The 21,157-nt window shown below is 53.5% G+C and overlaps 1 protein-coding gene across 1 annotated transcript in view; it reads right to left on the reverse strand.

The window, feature by feature from the left end:
- Nucleotides 1–2,293: 2,293 nt before the first annotated feature.
- The window catches only part of LOC119964128 (di-N-acetylchitobiase-like), a 34,234-nt gene continuing 15,370 nt past the window's right edge, over nt 2,294–21,157 (reverse strand). Inside the window, exons 4-7 of the mRNA XM_038793428.1 lie at nt 6,543–6,714; nt 6,359–6,456; nt 4,277–4,438; nt 2,294–3,172 (exon numbers count right to left, since the gene is read on the reverse strand). Coding sequence (XP_038649356.1) covers nt 2,987–3,172; nt 4,277–4,438; nt 6,359–6,456; nt 6,543–6,714 — 618 coding nt within the window. The 3' untranslated portion in view covers nt 2,294–2,986. The remainder of the gene's footprint in view (nt 3,173–4,276; nt 4,439–6,358; nt 6,457–6,542; nt 6,715–21,157) is intronic.

A 21,157-nucleotide genomic window follows, 5' to 3' on the forward strand; every position in this document is an offset into this window, starting at 1 on the left:
AGTACCTGGAACAGCACCTTAAGTGCTGGAAGCTACTGGGCTATGGGCCATGTGCAAGAAGATGGGACTGGAAAGGGCACCTGGGTGTCTTTGGGTCAGCATGGACCAGATGGGCCAAATGGCCTCCCTCTTAGCTTCGATTTCTGAGGTTCTATTGGCAATGAGGGACTGGTTCGCACAGGGCTAAATCGCTGGCTTTGAAAGCAGACCAAGGCAGGCCAGCAGCACGGTACGATTCCCGTACCAGCCTCCCCGAACAGGTGCCGGAATGTGGCGACTAGGGGCTTTTTACAGTAACTTTATTTGAAGCCTACTCATGACAATAAGCGATTTTCATTTCATTTTCAATGAGGAGAGAAGGTGATTCACTAAAGACATATGTACCAAGCTTAGATCCATGTGTGTTAATCAGAATCACATTATTGATTTATTTTGCACCTTCTGTTCGACCCTCACTTTCTTGCACAACACAACCAAAACACATCGTTTGAAAACAACATTTTATTTTTGAAACAATTATTTGTATTCAGATACAAATTGCCTTTCCGGAATAAGCAAATGTAAAACACTCAGGAGGATTTCAAATTCAAATGGTTGCAATGTTTCGCATTATTAAATTAAGAAATAAGCCAATTCACACACTTTGTTGGTGGGACTGATAAGTTATGTTTGTCCAAATTTAGAATTATAACCAGCAGCAAAATAAAATCATGACATGCATTTATGATCTAGATCTTGATGTGAAAGCAGTAAGAAGTCTTACAACACCAGGTTAAAGTCCAACAGGTTTGTTTCAAACACTAGCTTTCGGAGCACAGCTCCTTCCTCAGGTGAATGAAGAGGTCTGTTCCAGAAATATATATATAGACAAATTCAAAGATGCCAGACAATGCTTAGAATGCGAGCATTTGCAGGTAATCAAGTCTTTACAGATCCAGAGATAGGGGTAACCCCAGGTTAAAGAGGTGTGAATAGTCTCAAGCCAGGACAGTTGGTAGGATTTCGCAAGTCCAGGCCAGATGGTGGGGTGGGGGGGGGGGGGGGGGGTGTATGTAATGCGACATGAATCCCAGGTCCCGGTTGAGGCCGCACCCATGTGTGCGGAATGCACAAGCATGTGCGTATAGCATGAAGCATATAGCATATGTCCATGGGATTTATGTTGCATTACATTCATCCCCCGCCATCTGGCCTGGGCTTGCGAAATCCTACCAACTGTCCTGGCTTGAGACAATTCACACCTCTTTAACCTAGGGTTACCCCTATCTCTGCATCTTGATTACCTGCAAATGCTTGCATTCTAAGCATTGTCTGGCATCTTTGAATTTGTCTATATATATGTTTCTGGAACATACCTTTTCATTCACCTGAGGAAGGAGCTGTGCTCCGAAAGCTATTGTTTGAAACAAACCTGTTGGACTTTAACCTGGTGTTGTAAGACTTCGTACTGTGCTCAACCCAGTCCAACGCCGGCATCTCTAGGGCAGCACGGTAGCATTGTGGATAGCACAATGGCTTCACAGCTCCAGGGTCCCAGGTTCGATTCCGGCTTGGGTCACTGTCTGTGCGGAGTCTGCACATCCTCCCGTGCGTGCGTGGGTTTCCTCCGGGTGCTCCGGTTTCCTTCCACAGTCCAAAGATGTGCAGGTTAGGTGGATTGGCCATGATAAATTGCCCTTAGTGTTTGGTGGGGTTACTGGGCTATTGGGATAGGGGGAAGTGTTGACCTTGGGTAGGGTGCTCTTTCCAAGAGCCGGTGCAGACTCGATGGGCCGAATGGCCTCCTTCTGCACTGTAACTTCTATGATATCTCCACATTGATGTTAAAGGAACAACTTCAATGATTGCAGATGATACAAAACTTGGATATACTGTAAGCATTGAAGAGGACTGAGTAGAACTTCAAAAAGACATGGACAAGTTGGTGGCAAAGGCAGAGAGGTGGCAGATCAAGTTCAGTGTGGTGATTGGAAGGTGTTGCATTTTGGTAGGAAGAACATGGAGAGACAGTACAAAATAAGGGGAAGCATATAGCATTCTGAGCTTTATTAATAGGGGCACAGGATACAAGAGCAAGGAGGTTATAATGAACTTACACAAGACACTAGTTAGACCTCAGCTGGAATATTGTGTGCAGTTCTGGGCGCCACACTTTGGGAAGGATGCACTCACTTTGGAGAGTGTGCCTAAGAGGTTGACAAGAAAAATTCCAGGGATAAGAATTTTCAGTTATGAGGATAGATTGGAGAGTTTGGGACTGTTCTCATTGGAGGGAAGAAGGCTGAGAGGATAGAGATGTTCAAAATCATAAAGGGGCTGGACAGAGTAGATAGAGAGAAACTGTTCCTCCGTACAAAAGGATCAAGAATGCGAGGGCACATATTTCAGGTGATCTGCAAACGAGGCAAATGTAGAAACCTTTTCACACAAGTGAGTGGTTGGGGTTTAGAATGTGGTGGAGGCAGGTTCAATTGGGCATTCAAGAGGGCGTGAGATGATTATTGGAATAGAAACTATGTGCAGGGTTTCAGGGGAAAGGCATGGAAATGACGATGTTTGTTTGGAGCGCTGGTGCAAACATGATGGCCCAAATTGCCTCCTTCTATGTCGTAACAATTCTGTGATTTAAAAAAGGTTGTCAAATATTAAGATGTGGACAAAGCATCTAGAATCGGATAATGTGTCAATGGACTGTTCCCTGAATTGTACACATTTCATGGCATAAAGCTTTGACTTAAACTGTCACTAATCACAATGAAAGGTGCTGCAGGTTTTCCTGAAGTGACTTAATCTTGCAATGAAATTTATTCTCATAAACTTGCTTTAATTGATGAGAAATTTATTGATAAGATTAAACGTTAAAGCTGTTCCTTAGATGTATGTTATTTTTTAAGAATGGAAGCTCTGTCACATTTTGGCGTGCATATTTGCAAAATTGAAGAATCGCATTGTATGAAAATAAAATAGTTCAAGTCGGACATTTTCCTCAGTTAACTCTCAGAGCGTCCCACATGTCTCCAGTCTGCATTGCTGCTTCAGGATTTTTACTATAGTTTAGGAAATTTCCAATCCACACACCTATGCCACGAAGTTTTAATTTCTTCAAGATAGATGACTTTATTGAAATGCTTTCAGGATCATCGTACCAAACCTCATGGTGCGTATTATTAACCTGTAACAAAAGAATAGAGGGTTACACAGGTAGGGATTATATTTGGGTCACCGCGCATTGTCAGGGACAATGCTGAACACCTTTGGCACTATTTAAAATGCATTGAACTGACACTTGCAGTAAAGAATGATGGCAGCTGAACTGAGGAAAGGAAGTATATTTTCTTCCAAACCTCAGGTGCAGCAGATTATAGAAAATATTGCAATCTTATTTGTATTTTAGTAATCTGTGATGTGGTTTAATAACAATAATTTTAATTATTGTCACAAGTAGGCTTACATTAACACTGCAATGTAATTACTGTGAAAAGCCCCTAGTCACCACATTCTGGCGCCTGTTCGGGTACACTGAGGGAGAATTCAGAAAGTCTAATTGACCTAACAAGCACATCTTTCGGGGCTTGTGGGAGGAAACCAGAGCGCCCGGAGGAAACCCACGCAGACACGGGGAGAACGTGCAGACTCCGCACAGACAGGGACCCAAGCCGAGAATCGAGCCTGGGACCCTGGCACTGTGAAGCAACAATGCAAACCACTGTGCTACCATAGAAAAGGTTATAGAGAGAGAGTTGGGTGAGAGCATGGTGAGATTTGGAAAATAATTCTAAACACTTAGAAATCAATGATTTGCCAGCTTTTTAAGTGTAGTCGCTGTACCAATGTAGAAAGCACAGCAGCCAATTTGTGCACAGCAAGCTCCCATGAACAGCAAGCAATAATGACCAGGTAATCTGTTTAAATGATGTTGGTTGAAGAATAAGTATTGGCCAGGAAATTGGGCAGAACTTCCCATTTCTTCTTCAAATTAGTGCCATACATACTTTCACCTCTACCTGAGAGGGCAGTAGAGGCTTTGGTTTAAAAGGTGGCACCTTCTACAATGTCCACAACCAGTTATACAGAATGCTTTTAAAAACTGCTTTTGGTTCAGTGCCAACTCCCATTTCCTTGTTAATTCTGCAACTAGACACTATTCTTCAAAATGGGCTTTCTAAACAATACTGAACCAGGTCCACAGAGCAGACTGATTTATTAAACACTGCAATGTTTGCATTCTATGAATGTTAGATTGCACATTCTACTGTGCTTTGATTGAAAGTCTTACCATGTAGATATAATATGGAGCTTCGTGATCGTCATCCCAATATCTGCCACTAATTGACTTGGGCAGGTGCTTCATGATCTCTTTGTACGGGATCCAACGGCTAGCTCGAAAGTTACAGGTGGGTTTGCGAAAATGAAAGGTTTCCAATTCACATCTCCCAGGCTGAGGAGAACAAAAAGGGAGTAAACACAACACTTGCAAAACTTTGGTAACTTCAAAAAAGCAGGAATTCAACGACTAATCTCCACGTTTAAAGGCCAATACGGACAATTAAAGATCTTAACATAGATTTCCTACAATGCCTTTTGCCCATTTGTGTCTGCATCAATCCCCTGAAAGAGCACATTACCTTGGCCCACCCTCCTGCCGTATCCCTGTTATCCTATCTAACCTGCACCTTTTTGGACACCAAGGGGCAATTTAGTATGTCCAGTCCACCTAACCCACACATCTCTGGTCTGTGGGAGGAAACCGGAGCACCCGGAGGAAATCCATGCAGACACGGGGAGAAAGTGCAAACTCCATACAGTCACCCGAGGCGGGAATTGAACCAGGGTCCCTGGAGCTGCGAAGCAGCAGTACGAACAACTGTGCCACTCTGCCACTCCATCAATATTGTTCCTTTCCTCCTTACTTCCTTTCCCTATATTTGCTGAACACCTTGTATACCAAAATATTTAGCACCCAGTCCTGTCCTTCTTTGAACCAGGCCTCCATTTTAGCCACAATGTCATATTTCCACATGACTGCAGCTTATCAATTGTATTTACAATACACTGCGCATTCACATACATGCACAGTAATGCTATCTTACACCTCATGACATTCAATTGTACTTTAGCCCCACCCACTAGTTGGCTAGATAATAGGAAGCGGAGGGTAATGATCAAATTGGTTGAATAATAGGGAGCAGAGAGAGTAATGGTCAATAGATATTCTTCGGACTAGTTTGAGCCTATCAGCAGCAAATACGAGGAGGGATCAGCCTCTGATTGGGTGCCCTAACTGGCTATGTTGATGTGCTCTACACTCCAGCTGACTGAGCATTCCAGTATTGGACATGGCGGCCGGCGGTACTGAGGCAACAGTGTGCTTCATTGTAAGTCCATCCCAACCCAGAAGTCTAAAATCTTCCTTCCTGCATCATCCTTCCAGCCACCCAGTTATCTGCTCTTTCCTGTTGCTATACTCTATGGTATGGGAAGTAATCGAAAGATTACTTTGAAGTACCGCTTGCCAGTTTCCTTTCTAGCTCTCGAAACTCTGCCTGCAGGACCCCATCAACATTCCGCTTGTGTTATTGTCCCGATATGGGCCACCACTGCTAGCTATTCGCCCTCCTCCTCCAGGCTGCTCTGCAAGTGCTCAGTGACGTCCTTGAACCTGGCACCAGGGTGGAATTTTGGATGTTTCTATGCGGCCACAGAAACACCTGTCCACTCCACTTGAAAAATGAAAATGAAAATCGCTTATTGTCACGAGTAGGCTTCAAATTAAGTTACTGTGAAAAGCCCCTAGTCGCCTCATTCCGGCGCCTGTTCGGGGAGGCTGGTACGGGAATTGAACCGTGCTGCTGGCCTGCCTTGGTCTGCTTTAAAAGCCAGCAATTTAGCCCTGTGCTAAACCAGCCCCTAGCCCTGTGCTAAACCAGCCCCTGCCTCACTTACTATTGAATGTCCTATCACTATTGCTTCTCCAAACTTTCTCCTTCTTACCCTGTGTAGCTGAGCTGGCCATGGTGCCTTCAACTGGCCTTTGCCTATACTCCATAAGCGAACCATCACTCTCATCAATATTCAGAAATGAATACTGTGAGGAGAGTGAGGTGTGCTCAGGGGCTCCTGTGCTACCTGCCTCGACCTTCTTGACTGCCTTGTGGTCAACCCTTATCTCTCTTTGTCATGGAAAAGATACTAAAATTTCAAAAGTAGAAGCGAAAATTGTTGAATTACAATCCAACTAACAGAGACAGCGAATCTGGGCTCTTCCAAACTACATTTAGATGTCCTAATTGGACGTTTCAGATAAACTGACTTCACCCCCATTTTTTTGCAAAATTCAAAATAGATGTTTTCTCCTTACCTCCAAGAAGCGCTGGCAAGTATAGTCATAACCATACCACGGAACTCCCATGACAAGCTTTCTGGAATCAATACCCAGATTGATATAAGCAGAGAGACCTAAATGGCAAAATTAATGTTAGTCTTAGATTAATATTTACATTGGGCACGTGGACCCTGAACCAGAAGGTTAAATTTGAATATACCTGATAGAGTCTGGTTGTAGGGAGCATTTGGCCTTGCGAAGCAGTTGCCCAACTTTCGACGATGTATGTCATAGGACATCACAAACAAAAAGTCACAGGAATTTGCAATCGCTGCATAATCATAGCACCGGCCAACAATGCAATCTGGAGACCAAGGCACGTTAAATGTGACCTAAGAGTAATGAGAAGAAGTTGTTGATTTCATCTCTTACAATGCGAGAGCTTCAGAAATATTTACGGATACGAGTGCAGGTCAGATGCTGGGGATTCTGTTGTGAGTAACTTATCTCTGGACTCCAGGAAGGCTGTCCACAAGGTAGAAGTCAGAAGTGCACTGAAATATTTTCCACTTGCCTGGATAAGTGCAGCTCGAACAACACTCAAAAAGCTCAACACAGTCCAGGATTGGCACCTCAACACCACCATAAGCATTCACTCCCTACAACACTGATGCATTTTGGCAGTCGCGTGTACCATCTACATGATGCACTGGAGAAAATCACCAAGGTTCATACATACATAGATACATAAAAGATTAGAGCAGGAGGAGGCCTTTTGGCCCTTCGAGCCTGCTCCACCACTCATCACAATCATGGCTGATCATCCGACTCAACAGCCTAATCCTGCATTCTCCCCATAGCCTTTGATCCCATTCTCCCCAAGTGCTATATCCAGCCGCCTCTTGAATATATTCAATGTTACTACTACTTCCTGTGGTAATGAATTCCACAGGCTCACCATTCTTTGTGTGAAGAAATGTCTCCTTATCTCTGTCCGAAATGGTTTACCTCGAATCCTCAGACTGTGACCCCTGGTTCTGGACACACCCATCATTGTTAACATCTTCCCTGCATCCACCCTGTCCAGTCCTGTTAGAATTTTATACGTCTCTATGAGATCCCCCCTCATTCTTCTGAACTCCAGCGAGAACAATCCCAACCGAGTCAATCTCTCTCATATGACAGTCCCACCATTCCTGGAATCAGTCTGGTAAACTTTCGCTGCACTCCCTCGAGAGCAAGGACATCCTTCCTCAGAGAAGGAGACCAAAACTACACACAATACTCCAAATTCCTAGGGGTGCACATCACCAAAAATCTATCCTGGTCCACTCATGTCGACGCTATCACCAAGAAAGCACAACAGCGCCTTTACTTCCTCAGGAAACTAAGGAAATTTGGCATGTCCACATTAACCCTTACCAACTTTTACAGATGCACTATAGAGAGCATCCTCTCGGGCTGCATCACAGCCTGGTATGGCAACTGCTCGGCCCAGGACCGCAAGGAACTTCAGAGAGTCGTGAATACCGCCCAGTCCATCACACGAACCTGCCTCCCATCCATTGATTCCATCTACACCTCCCGCTGCCGGGGGAAAGCAGGCAGCATAATCAAGGATCCCTCCCACCCGGCTTACTCACTTTTCCAACTTCTTCCATCGGGCAGGAGATTCAGAAGTCTGAGAACACGGACGAACAGACTCAAAAACAGCTTCTTCCCCACTGTCACCAGACTCCTAAATGACCCTTTTATGGACTGACCTCATTAACACTACACCCTGTCTGCTTCATCCGATGCCAATGCTTATGAGTTACATTGTATATCTTGTGTTGCCCTATTATGTATTCTCATGTATTTTCTTGAATTCTGTTCAATTCCCTTTTCTTCCCATGTACTGAATGATCTGTTGAGCTGTTTGCAGAAAAATACTTTTCACTGTACCTCGGTACACGTGACAATAAACAAATCCAATCCAATCCAATCCAAATGAGGCCTCACTAAGGCACTGTACAACTGCTGCAACACATCCCTGCTTCGATACTCGAAACCTCTCGCAATGAAGGCCAACATACCATTAGCCTTCTTTACCGCCTGCTGCACCTGCATGCTTACCTTCAGCGACTGGTGCACAAGGACACCCAGGTCCCACTGCACACTAACCTCTCCCAATTTACAACCATTCAGGCAGTAATCTCCCTTCCTGTTTTTGCTTCCAAAATGAATAACCTCACACTTATCCAAATTATACTGCATCTGCCATTGGTTTGCCCACTCGCCCAACCTGTGCAGAACTTGCTGTAGGATCCCTGCAACCTCGTCACAGTTCACCCTCCCACCTAATTTGGTATCATCTGCAAACTTTGAGATGTTACATTTTGTTCCCTCATCCAAATCATTAATATATATTGTGAATAGCTGGGGTCCCAGCACTGATCCCTGTGGTACCCCGCTGGTTACTGCCTGCCAATTTGAAAATGACCCATTAATCCCTACTCCACCAACCAGTTTTCTATCCATCTCACGCACTTAATTTTGCACAATAATCTCTTATGCGGGACTTTGTCAAACGCCTTCTGAAATTTCAAATATACCACATCGACTGGCTCCCCCTTGTCGACTGTACTGGTTACCTCTTCAAAGAATTCCAACAGATTTGTCAAGCATGATTTTCCCAACATAAATCCATGCTGACTCTGACTGATCCTGCCACTGCTTTCTAAATGTTCCGCTATAAAGTGCCTGATAATCGATTCAAGCATTTTCCCCACCACCGATGTTAGGGTTACTGGTCTATAATTTCCTGCTTTCTCTCTACCTCCCTTTTTGAACATCGGAGTGACATGAGCTACCCTCCAATCTGCAGGGACTGTTTCAGAGTCTATGGAATCCTGGAAGATGACCACCAATTCATCCAATATTTCCAGAGCCACCTCCTTCAGCACTCTGGGATGCAGATTCTCAGGCCCTGGGGATTTATCCGCCTTCAATCCCATCAGTTTTCCCAGCACCATTTCTCTACTAACGTTGATCTCCCTCAGTTCTTCCCTCTCACTAAACCTTTCATTCTCCAACATTTCTGGTATCTGATTTGTGGCCTCTTTTATGAAGACAGAATCAAAGTATATATTCAATTGCTCAGCCATTTCTTTGTCCCTTATTATGCATTCCCCTGTTTCTGTCTGTAGGGGGCCTACATTTCTCTTTACCAATCTCTTTCTCTTCACATATCTGTAGAAACTCATAGTGTCAGTCTTTATGTTCCCTGCAATCTTCGTTTCGTACTGTACTTTTCCCTTCTTAATCAATCCCTTCATCCTTCTTTGCTGAATTCTAAACAGCTCCCAATCCTGAGACCTATTTGCCGCGATTCTCCGCTCCGGCGACAGAGGGCGGCCACTGGCAGGAAAACGGGCGTGTTTTACCTCGCAGCCGGCGCCCGTTCTGAGATGGCATTCTCCGGGAGGCTACAAGGGGGCTAGCAGGGGCGTGGCGGGAAGCGGGGCGGCACAACAGGTGACGCGAGCGCACAGGCTGCCGACGGGAGGCCATGGCGCCACGGCGAGCAGCGCAACGGCGAGCAGCGCTCAGGTTCACACACCACGACCTGGAGACGACACGACACGACACGTGCCTGTACCCCGGACCCGGCCGAAGGGTGCCAGCCAACGTGGCCCGGCAACGGTGGATGGAGGTGGGTGTGGCCGTGAGTGCCACCACGGTGACACCTAGGGCTGGCGAGCAGTGCCGCAAAAAGCTCCACAACCGACTGAGGGCAGCCAGGGTGAGTACCCAACGGTGTGCCCATGGCACCAACCCCCCTACCCCCCACATGTGTGACACCCACCCCCTCCCCAGGGGGATGGTACAACCACAGCCATGAGGCACATGGCTGCAGCCACCCATACAAGCCACGTTGGCCGTGTGCCCTGTGAACCCATGCCAACACAGATCCAACCGCATGCATCGGACCGCGTAACAATGCTATTATTCCTCCCCCGCCCCAGGAGAAGAACGCCCATAACCAACGGGAGCGAGCACGAACAGGAGGGGGTGAACCTGACCTGCGACAGCTCACCGTGCACGAACAGAGGGCACTGGACATAACCGGTGCACCCGAGGACCGTGAGATTGCCAATGCCGAGGTCGGGGGCACGCCACCAAGTGAGATTCCACCCCCCCCCCCGGCCTGGCCCCCTTCTTCTCAGCCCTCCCACCTCAGCCCTCTCCCTCAGCCCTCCCCCCTTAGCCCTCCCCCCTCAGGCCCTCCCCCCTCAGCCCCCTCCCCTCAGCCCTCCCCCCTCAGCCCTCTCCCCTCAGCCCTCTCCCCTCAGCCTCTCACCTGAGCCCCCGGCCCTCAGCCCTCCCCCCTCAGCCCTCCCCCCTCAGCCCTCTCCCCTCAGCCCTCTCCCCTCAGCCCTCTCCCCAGCCCTCCCCCCTCAGCCCTCTCCCCCAGCCTTCCCCCCTCAGCCCTCTCACCTCAGCCCTCTCCCCTCAGCCCTCTCCTTCAGCCCTCCCCCCTCGGCCCTCTCCCCCAGCCCTCCCCCCTCAGCCCTCTCCCCCAGCCCTCCCCCCTCAGCCCTTCCCCCTCAGCCCTCCCCCCTCAGCCCTCTCCCCCAGCCCTCCCCCCTCAGCCCTCTTCCCTCAACCCTCTCCCCTCAGCCCTCTCCCCTCAGCCCTCCCCCTCTCAGCCCTCTCACCTGAGCCCTCTTCCCTCAGCCCTCTCCCCTCAGCCTTCTCCCCTCAGCCCTCCCCCCTCAGCCCTCTCCCCCAGCCCTCTCCCCTCAGCCCTCCCCCCTCAGCCCTCTCCCCCAGCCCTTTCCCCCCAGCCCTCTCCCCCCAAGCCCTCCCCCCTCAGCCCTCTCCCCAGCCCTCCCCCCTCAGCCCTCCCCCCTCAGCCCTCCCCCTCAGCCCTCCCCCCCAGCCCTCCCCTCTCAGCCCTCCCCTCTCAGCCCTCCCCTCTCAGCCCTCTCACCTGAGCCCTTTCCCCTCAGCCCTCTCCCCTCAGCCCTCTCCCCTCCGCCCTCTCCCCTCAGACCTCCCCCTCTCAGCCCTCTCACCTGAGTCCTCTCCCCCAGCCCTCCCCCCTCAGCCCTCTCCCCAGCCCTTTCCCCCCAGCCCTTTCCCCCCAAGCCCTCCCCCCTCAGCCCTCTCCCTCAGCCCTCTCCCCCCAGCCCTCCCCCCCCAGCCCTTTCCCCCCAGCCCTTTCCCCCCAAGCCCTCCCCCCTCAGCCCTCTCCCTCAGCCCTCTCCCCCCAGCCCTCTCCCCCCAGCCCTCCCCCCCCAGCCCTTTCCCCCAGCCCTTTCCCCCCAAGCCCTCCCCCCTCAGCCCTCTCCCCCAGCCCTTTCCCCTCAGCCCTCTCCCCTCAGCTCTCTCCCCCAGCCCTCCCCCCCCCCCAGTCCTCTCCCCCAGCCCTTTCCCCTCAGCCCTCTCCTCTCAGCCCTCCCCCCCGCCCCAGCCCTCTCCCCCCAGCCCTCTCAGCCCTCCCCCCCGCCCCAGCCCTCTCCCCTCAGCCCTCTCCCCTCAGCCCTCCCCCCTCAGCCCTCTCCCCCCAGCCCTCTCCCCTCAGTCCTTTCCCCTCAGCACTCTCCTCTCAGCCCTCCCCCCCGCCCCAGCCCTCTCCCCCCCCAGCCCTCTCCCCTCCAGCCCTCTCCCCTCCAGCCCTCTCCCCCAGCCCCCCCCCTCCCCCAGTCCTCTCCCCCAGCCCTTTCCCCTCAGCACTCTCCTCTCAGCCCTCCCCCCCGCCCCAGCCCTCTCCCCTCAGCCCTCTCCCCTCAGCCCTCCCCCCTCAGCCCTCTCCCCCCAGCCCTCTCCCCTCAGCCCTTTCCCCTCAGCCCTCTCCCCTCAGCCCTCTCCCCCAGCCCTCCCCCCTCAGCCCTGTCCCCCAGCCCTTTCCCCTCCAGCCCTCCTCCTCAGCCCTCTCCCCTCAGCCCTCTCCCCCAGCCCCCCCCCCCCAGTCCTCTCCCCCAGCCCTTTCCCCCCAGCCCTCTCCCCTCCAGCCCTCTCCCCTCCAGGACACCAGCACACAGGGGACAGTCAGACATGAAAGGACACAACATGACAACAACACGGAGGGGACGGACAGACAGGACACGGCACCCCGGGAGCCCTCCAACCACAGGTCCGATGAAGATACTGAGGTTGCGTCACAGTTATCCCCCCCCCCCCCCCCCCCCCCCCCCCCGCCCCCCCGCCATCGCAGACACACTCACCTCGGTTGGCCATGTTAGTGATGAGGCTTCTGGGACACTAACTGATGCGCACCGAACAGCCGCTCCGGGACAGCAGGTAGAGGTAGGAGCAGCCGAGGGGCCGGACGGTGGGAGGGCAGCCCAGCCCCGGCAAACACCTGCCGCTCAGACGGGTCCCGGGTTCCTGGTGTTCCCCCACCCACCCATGGACCCGATGCAGTCGGGGACCCAGGAGTGTGAGGAGGTGACGGCCGGTTTCCAGCACCTGCAGATGCAGGTGGAGGAGCATATCCGCGTCCAGGAGCAGGAAATGGTGAAGGTCATGACAGGCACACAGGCCAACACCGCACGGGTGTCGTCCGCAGTGGAGATAATGGTGGCGACGGTGTCAGGCACGGGTCTGAGCCTGCAAGGCCTGGGGCTATCCGGGCATGGGGCCTCCGCGGCCTGGGACAGGGCTGCCCGTCACACAGGAAGCAATGGGCCAGTTACAGGGCAGGAATCACAGGAGTCCACCTCCAGTTCTGCTGTACCGTCTGGGGGAACACGTAAGGCCAGAAAGGTGGACACGCCTGAGTGAGTTGACACAGGTGCAGGGCACAGATTAGCGAGATGGGCTCGAGCACATGTACAGGACGTTAGTAAACACATTCCACACCTATGGGGGTGGGAACTGTGTGCCAGTATGTGTGAGGCGTGCTGCGATAGAGATTGGGCTCCGGTGCGTGTGACCTGCGGCCCCCACACCCTCCCCACGGTTCCCCCGCGCCAGCCTGTCCCCGGCCATACGACAGGGCGATGAGATGCAGTGTCAGGGCTGCCTGCAGAGTCCACCCAGGTGAAGGGTCGTGTTGTGACCATGAGTCAGACATTGTCGAGCGATGTATGGCTGGGAGCCCATCGCAGAGCAGGCTGTCATCATCCTTCATGCCTTGTAGCAGAGCTGCGTACACCATCGACCGTGCCCCCGTCCCCTTGTGCCACAGACGGATGTGTCATGGAGGGGTGGTGTGCATGCGGGTGTTGTGGTGGTGGGAGTGGGGGTGGGGGTGGGGGTGGGGGAGGTGAGGGTGTTGTGGTGGGGGCGGGGGTGGGGGGGGGGGAGGTGAGGATATTGTGGTGGGGGTGGGGGGGGTGGGGGGGAGGTGATGGTGTTGTGCTGGTGGGGTTGGGGGAGGTGAGGATATTGTGGTGGTGGTGGGGGGGGGTTGGGGGTGGGGGTGGGGGAGCTGAGGGTGTTGTGGTGGTGGCGGGTGTGGGAGTGGGGGTGGGGGTGGGGAGGTGAGGGTGTTGTGGTGGTGGCGGGGGTGGGGGTGGGGGTGGGGGAGCTGAGGGTGTTGTGGTGGTGGCGGGGGTGGGGGTGGGGGTGGGGGAGGTGAGGATATTGTGGTGGGGGTGGGGGAGGTGGGGGTGGGGGAAGGTGAGGGTGTTGTGGTGGTGGCGAGGGTGGGGGTGGGGGAGGTGAGGGTGTTGTGGTGGGGGTGGGGGTGGGGGAGGTGAGGGTGTTGTGGTGGGGGTGGGGGTGGGGGAGGTGAGGGTGTTGTGGTGGGGGTGGGGGTGGAGGGGTGAGGGTGTTGTGGTGGTGGCGGGGGTGGGGGTGGGGGAGGTGAGGGTGTTGTGGTGGGGGTGGGGGTGGGGGGGTGAGTGTGTTGTGGTGGTGGCGGGGGGTGGGGGTGGGGGTGGGGGTGTGAGGGTGTTGTGGTGGTGGCAGGGGTGGGGGTGGGGTGGGGCGGGGTGGGGTTGGGGGAGGTGGGGGTGGTGGCGGGGGTGGGGGTGGGGGTGGGGTTGGGGGAGGTGAGGGTGTTGTGGGGGTGGGGTGGGGGGTGAGGGTGTTGTGGTGGTGGTGGGGGTGGTGGTGGGGGTGGGGTTGGGGGTGGGGGGGTGAGGGTGTTGTGGTGGAGGTGGGGGTGGGGGTGGGGGTGGGGGGGTGAAGGTGTTGTGGTGGAGGTGGGGGTGGGGGTGGGGGTGGGGTTTGGGGTGGGGGGGCTGAGGGTGTTGTGGTGGTGGGGTTGGGGGTGGGGGTGTTGTGGTGGGGGTGGGGGTGGGGGGGTGAGAGTGTTGTGGTGGGGGTGGGGGTGGGGGTGGGGGTGGGGGAGGTGAGGGTGTTGTGGTGGGGGTGGGGGTGGGGGGGTGAGGGTGTTGTGGGAGTGGGGGTGTTGTGGTGGAGGTGGGGGTGGGGTTGGGGGTGGGGGGGTGAGGGTGTTGTGGTGGGGTGGGGGTGGGGGAGGTGAGGGTGTTATGGTGGGGGTGGGGGTGGGGGGGTGAGGGTGTTGTGGGGGTTTGGGGTGGGGGTGTTGTGGTGGAGGTGGGGGTGGGGGTGGGGGGGGTGAGGGTGTTGTGGTGGGGTGGGGGGGGGGGGTGAGGGTGTTGTGGTGGAGGTGGGGGTGGGGGTGGGGGTGGGGGGGGTGAGGGTGTTGTGGTGGGGTGGGGTGGGGGAGGTGAGGGTGTTGTGGTGGGGGTGGGGTTGGGGGTGGGGGAGGTGAGGGTGTTGTGGTGGGGGTGGGGTTGGGGGTGGGGGAGGTGGGGGTGTTGTGGTGGAGGTGGGGTTGGGGGTGGGGGAGGTGAGGGTGGCCGTCCGTTGGGGAGGTGTCGAACCCGCTGACTGTGCCGATTCCCATGACTACTGCGGCCCACCGTGGTCGCCGAAACGGGCAGCTACCAGCGCCTCCCGTGCCTCCTGGCCCAGCCGGCAGCGCCGGGCAGCCTCGTGTTCCTGTCCATCCCCCATGTCCCGTGCATCGGCTCCCCCCTCACCATCCCCCTCTGAGGGGGAGGAGTTCCCCTCATCCTGACCGTCCTCCTCCTCCTCCAGCACATCGCCCCTCTGCTGGGCTATGTTGTGCAGGATGCAACAGGCCACGACGATGAGGCCGACCCTCTCCGACGGGTACTGGAGGGCCCCTCCAGAGTGGTCCAGGCATTTGAAGCACATCTTGAGCAGCCCAAAGCCCCTCTCGACCACACCCCTGGTCGCGGCATGGGCATCATTGTAGCTGTTCTCCGCGTCGGTCTGTGGCCTCCGTATGGGCGTCATCAGCCACGACCGCAATGGGTAACCCCTGTTGCCCAGCAACCAGCCCCGCAGCCGGGGGAGTTGTCCCTCGAACATGGCAGGGATGAACGATTGGGCCGGGATAAAGTAGTCATGCCGACTGCCAGGGTACCCGGTGCAGAATTGTCATCCTCTGGTCGCAGACAACCTGTGCGTTCATTGAATGTGTACCCGTCCTGTTTAGGCACAGGGTCCATTCCTCCGAGGTGGGCTGCATGGCGATGTGCAATCCATCAATTGCCCCCTGCACCAATGGCATCTGGGCAGCAGTGGCGAACCCCGCTGCGAGGGCATCCTGGTGGGAACTGTCCGCAGCGAACTGTACCCTTCCGCGATGTCGTACAGGGTGTCGGTGACGGCCCGGATGCACCTGTGCACTGATGGCTGGGAGATGCCAGACAGGTCCCCACTCAGCGACTGGAACGACCACGTCGCAAAGACGTTGGGGGCGTCCTTCACCTTGATGGCCACCGAGATGGCATGTCCACCCCGGGTCCCGCGTGGTGCCGGGTGTGCCATCAGGTGGCAGATGTGGGCGACGGTCTCACGGCTCAGCCGGAGTCTCCGCCTGCACGCCCTGTCTGGGAGGTCCTCGAAGGACATGCGGGGCCGGTACACACGGAGTCGCATTGGACGCCTCCGTGGCCATGGCACACCCTCCTCCTCCTCCTCTACCCCCTCCTCCTCCCCCTCGGCTTCCCCGTGCTGTGGCACCCGCACGGCGTGGTGCCCCTCCTGTGCCAGTCGGGCGTGCGGCACTGCGGCCTGGGCGGCTTGCACGTACCCCACTGCGGCCCGCTGCTCCACAGCAGACTCCACCACCTCCCTCTCATGCCCATGCTCCACCTCCCACTGTGCCTAATGCCGGGCAGCAGCACCCGCCACGGCGGCCAACAACGTTGGGTGATGGCTGAACATTGTACAATCTGTAGGGGGTGGGAGTAGACAGGGTTTCATCATTGGTATACCCCCCATGCACAACCAGGTGCCACGGCAGCATGGCAGGCCCGGTTGCCAGCTCGCGTGCTACCCCCGCCACATCGGTGCCCTGGCATATTGGATACTATTTCTAATTTTAGCACAGGGCTAAATCGCTGGCTTTGAATGCAGACCAAGGTAGGCCAGCAGCACGGTTCGATTCTCATATCAGCCTCCCCGAACAGGCGCCGGAATGTGGCGACTAGGGGCTTTTCACAGTTACTTCATTTGAAGCCTACTTGTGACAATAAGCCATTTTCAATTTACAGCTATGGATTGACGCTCTTACCCCCTTTGCTTTTGTGCCAGACAGGAATGAACAGTTGCTGTAGCTCCTCCATAGATTCCTTGAATGTTTGCCATTGTTTATCTACTGTCATCCCTTTAATTAACTGTCCTCAATCTATCAATGCCAACTCACACTTCATTTTATTAAGATTCACCAGTGACCACAATGCACTGATACAAATTTTCCCCACAACAGACAATCAGTGACTCCACTGTGCTGCCCTCTGCTGGATGCTTGCCTTCACTTGAACACAGAGGGCGACTTGCTCAGGTACACCTTCTGGATACAGTGACCACAATGCACTGATGCAAATTTTACACTCGGCCAAACAGCGGCTCCGCTCTGTTGGATGCTTGCCTTCACTTGAACACAGAGGGCGACTTGCTCAGGTACACCTTCTGGATACAGTAAGAAGTCTTACAACACCAGGTTAAAGTCCAACAGGTTTGTTTCAAACACGAGCTTTCGGAGCACGGCTCCTTCTTCAGGTGAAGAAGGAGCCGTGCTCCGAAAGCTCGTGTTTGAAACAAACCTGTTGGACTTTAACCTGGTGTTGTAAGACTTCTTACTGTGCTCACCCCAGTCCAACGCCGGCATCTCCACATTCTGGATACAGTGACCACAATGCACTGATGCAAATTTTCCCCACAACAGCCAATCCACAGCTCCACTCTGCTCAATGGTTGCCTTCACTTGAACACCCAGGGAGCCTTGCTCAGGTACACCTTCTGGATACAGTGACCGCAATGCACTGATGCAAATTTTCCCCGCAACAGCCAATCAGTAGCTCCACTCTGTTGGATGCTTTTCTTCACTTGAAACAGAGAGTGTATTATTCAGGTACACCCGCTGGATACAGTGACTGCAATACACTGATGCAAAGTTTCCCCGTGAGGGCCAAACAGCAGCTCCACTCTGCTGGATACTTGGCTTCACATGAACACAGAGGGTGTCTTGCTCATGTACATCTTCTGGATACAGTGACTGCGATGCACTGATGCAAAGTTTTTTTTTCAAAAAATATACTTTATTCATAAAATCTCTAATAAACATTACAGAACAATTCAAATTGTCTTGACTGTACATTTCCATCAAAGTTACATGTTCCCTTGTCTTTCTTCTGTTCAATTGGTATGACATTACACACATATCCCTCTTTATATTACAATTCTTTCTTAAATATTTACATTGTCATGTTTCTTTTATACATTGGAGTGTTGAAGACCCGGACCGAGGGGTTTTACACAGTTACCAGCCCCTTGGTGTACGTTTGCTGGTCAGACCTTACACTGTGGTCTTTCCCCATTGTGCCTTGGCGGCAGCTGCCCCAAGCTTGAGTGCGTCCCTCAGCACGTAGTCCTGGACCTTGGAATGTGCCAGTCTGCAACACACGGTCGAGGACAATTCTTCGCACTGGAAGTTACAGGCAGACCAAAGACCGTCTTTCACCGAGTTAATGACCTTCCAGCAGCAGTTGATGTTTGTCTCGGTGTGTGTCCCTGGAAACAGTCCGTAGAGCACAGAGTCCTGTGTCACAGAGCTGCTCGGGATGAACCTGGACAAATCCCACTGCATCTCGCTCCAGACCTTCTTTGCCAAGGCACATTCCACAAGGAGCTGGGTGATCATCTCATTTCCCCCACAGTCACTCCGAGGGCAGCGTGCAACGGGGCTGAGCCTTCGGGTGTACATGAAAAATCTGACAGGGAGGGCCCTTCTCACCACCAACCAAGCGAGGTCTTGGTGCTTGTTTGACAGTTCTGGTGATGAGGCGTTCTGCCAGATGACTCTGACAGTCTGCTCAGGGAACCGTCCAACGTCCTCCACAGTCTCCTTTTCCCTGAGGGCCTCGAGTACATTACGTGCTGACCACTGCTTCATTGTCTCGTGGTCAAAGGTGTTTTCCTTCAAAAATGTTTCTACGAGGGACAGGTGGTACGGCACGGTCCAACTACTTGCAGCGTTCCGCGGCAATGAGGCCAGGCCCATCCTTCGTAACACCAGGGACAGGTAGAATCTCAGTATATAGTGACACTTGGTGTTTGCATATCGGGGGTCCACGCACAGCTTGATGCAGCTGCACACAAAGGTGGCAATCAGGATGAGGGAGGCGTTGGGTATGTTCCTCCCTCCTTTATCCAGAGGTTTGTACATGGTGTCCCTTCGGACATGGTCCATCTTGGATCTCCAGATGAATTTGAAGATGGCCCGGGTGACTGCTGCGGCGTAGGTCCGAGTGATGGGCCAGACCTGCGCCACGTACAGTAACACCGAGAGCACCTCACACCTGATGACCAGGGTTTTGCCCGCAATGGAGAGGGAGCGTTGCTCCCACCAGCCCAGTTTCTGTTTTACTTTGCCGCGGTTTACCTTGGCTCCTGAGGCCAGTTCAAACTGGTCGCAGGCATCCAAGAGCCTGCGTACAGACGCGGGATCCGAGCAGAATTCGGCGACGTCGTCCATGTACAGGGAGGCCTTGACTTGCGTGCCTCCGCTGCCTGGAATCGTCACTCCTCTCATACCCGGATCCTTCCTGATGGACTCGGCAAAAGGTTCTATGCAGCACACAAACAGGGCCGAGGAGAGAGGGCAGCCCTGCCTGACTCCAGATTTGATCTGAAACTTTTCTGATTCCCACCCATTGATTGAGACTGCGCTATAGATGGCTGTGTAGAGCAGTTTGATACAATTGCGAATTCCCTCCCCAAACCCCATTTTGGTGAGCACATCCATCATGTAGGTGTGCGATATTCTGTCAAAAGCCTTCTCCTGGTCAAGGCTGATGAGGCAGGTGTCCACCCTCCTGTCCTGCACGTAGGCGATCGTATCCCTGAGCAGCGCGAGGCTATCAGAGATCTTCCTGCCGGGTACAGCACAGGTCTGGTCAGGGTGGATCACCGACTCCAGAGGAGACCTGACCCGATTGGCGATGACCTTGGCTAGAATTTTGTAATCTACATTCAACAGCGAAATGGGTCGCCAATTTCGAATTTCTTCCCTTTCCCCCTTCTGCTTGTAGATGAGGGTGATGATGCCTTTCCTCATGGATTCTGACATGCTGCCATCCAGAAGCATACTCTCGTACACTTCCAGCAGGTCTGGGCCCATCCAGTCCCACAGAGCCGAATACAACTCAGCAGGCAGGCCGTCGCTTCCGGGAGTTTTACTCATCTCAATGGACCTGACGGCCTTTGTCAGCTCGTCCAGAGTTAGTGGTTTGTCCAGGTTTTCCTGCTCGCTGTCGGCCAAGACTTCCGTGATAAACAACAGGAAGGTCTGGGTAACAGTACTGTCTGTTGGCTTCAGATCATACAGTCCGGCATAAAAGGATTGACTGATCCTCAGGATGTCAGACTGCGATGACTTTACAGAGCCATCTTCTTCCTTCAGGCTGCTGATCACAGAGGTCTCTCTGTGCACCTTTTGGAAGAAGAAGCGTGAGCACTTTTCATCCTGCTCCACGGAGCGGACTCTGGAACGGAAGATAACCTTGGAGGCCTCTGAGGTGTAGAGCGAGGCTTGCTGGCTCTTCACCTCTTGGAGATTCTCCTTGACATCAACCCCCATCGACTGCAGCTGGAGCAAATTCTGCATGCTTTTCTGGAGCCTGGACATGACCCCTCGTCTCTCTCTCACTTTTTGAATGCCTTTGAGGATGAAAAACCTTTTGATGTTCCCCTTGATTGCTTCCCACCAGAGATGTGGAGACTCAAAGAGGGGTTTCACGGTTCTCCAACCTTTGTAATCCCTTTTAAGTTCCTTAAGGTTCTCTGGAGTCAACAGTTTTACATTCAGCTTCGATGTCCCCCTGCCCACCCTCTGGTTTTCCTGCAGGTGGCAGTCAGCCAGTAGGAGGCAGTGATCAGAGAAGAACACCGGCTTAACATCGGTGGGCCTGACCGTGAAAACACCGGACACAAAGAAGAAGTCTATCCTGGAGCAGACGGACCCGTCCAGCCGTGACCATGTGTATCTACGCTGCGCTCCGTCTGCAGGGTTGCTGAAGACGTCGAGCAGCTTGGCGTCTTTTACCGTTTCCATCAGGAGTCTGGACGTAGCGTCTAGTTTGCGGTCGGGTCGGATGCTTGCCTTAACTTGAACACCCAGGGAGCCTTGCTCAGGTACACCTTCTGGATACAGTGACCACAATACACTGATGCAAAATTTACACTCGGCCAAACAGCGGCTCCGCTCTGCTCAATGGTTACCTTCACTTGAACACGCAGGGTGTCTTGCTCAGGTATACCATCTGGATACAGTGACTATAATGCACTTATGCAAATTTTCTCAGCAACAGCCAATAAGTGGCTCCACTCTGCTCGATT

This window comes from Scyliorhinus canicula, chromosome 4 (genome assembly GCF_902713615.1).
Source record: "Scyliorhinus canicula chromosome 4, sScyCan1.1, whole genome shotgun sequence".
Lineage (NCBI taxonomy): Eukaryota > Metazoa > Chordata > Chondrichthyes > Carcharhiniformes > Scyliorhinidae > Scyliorhinus > Scyliorhinus canicula.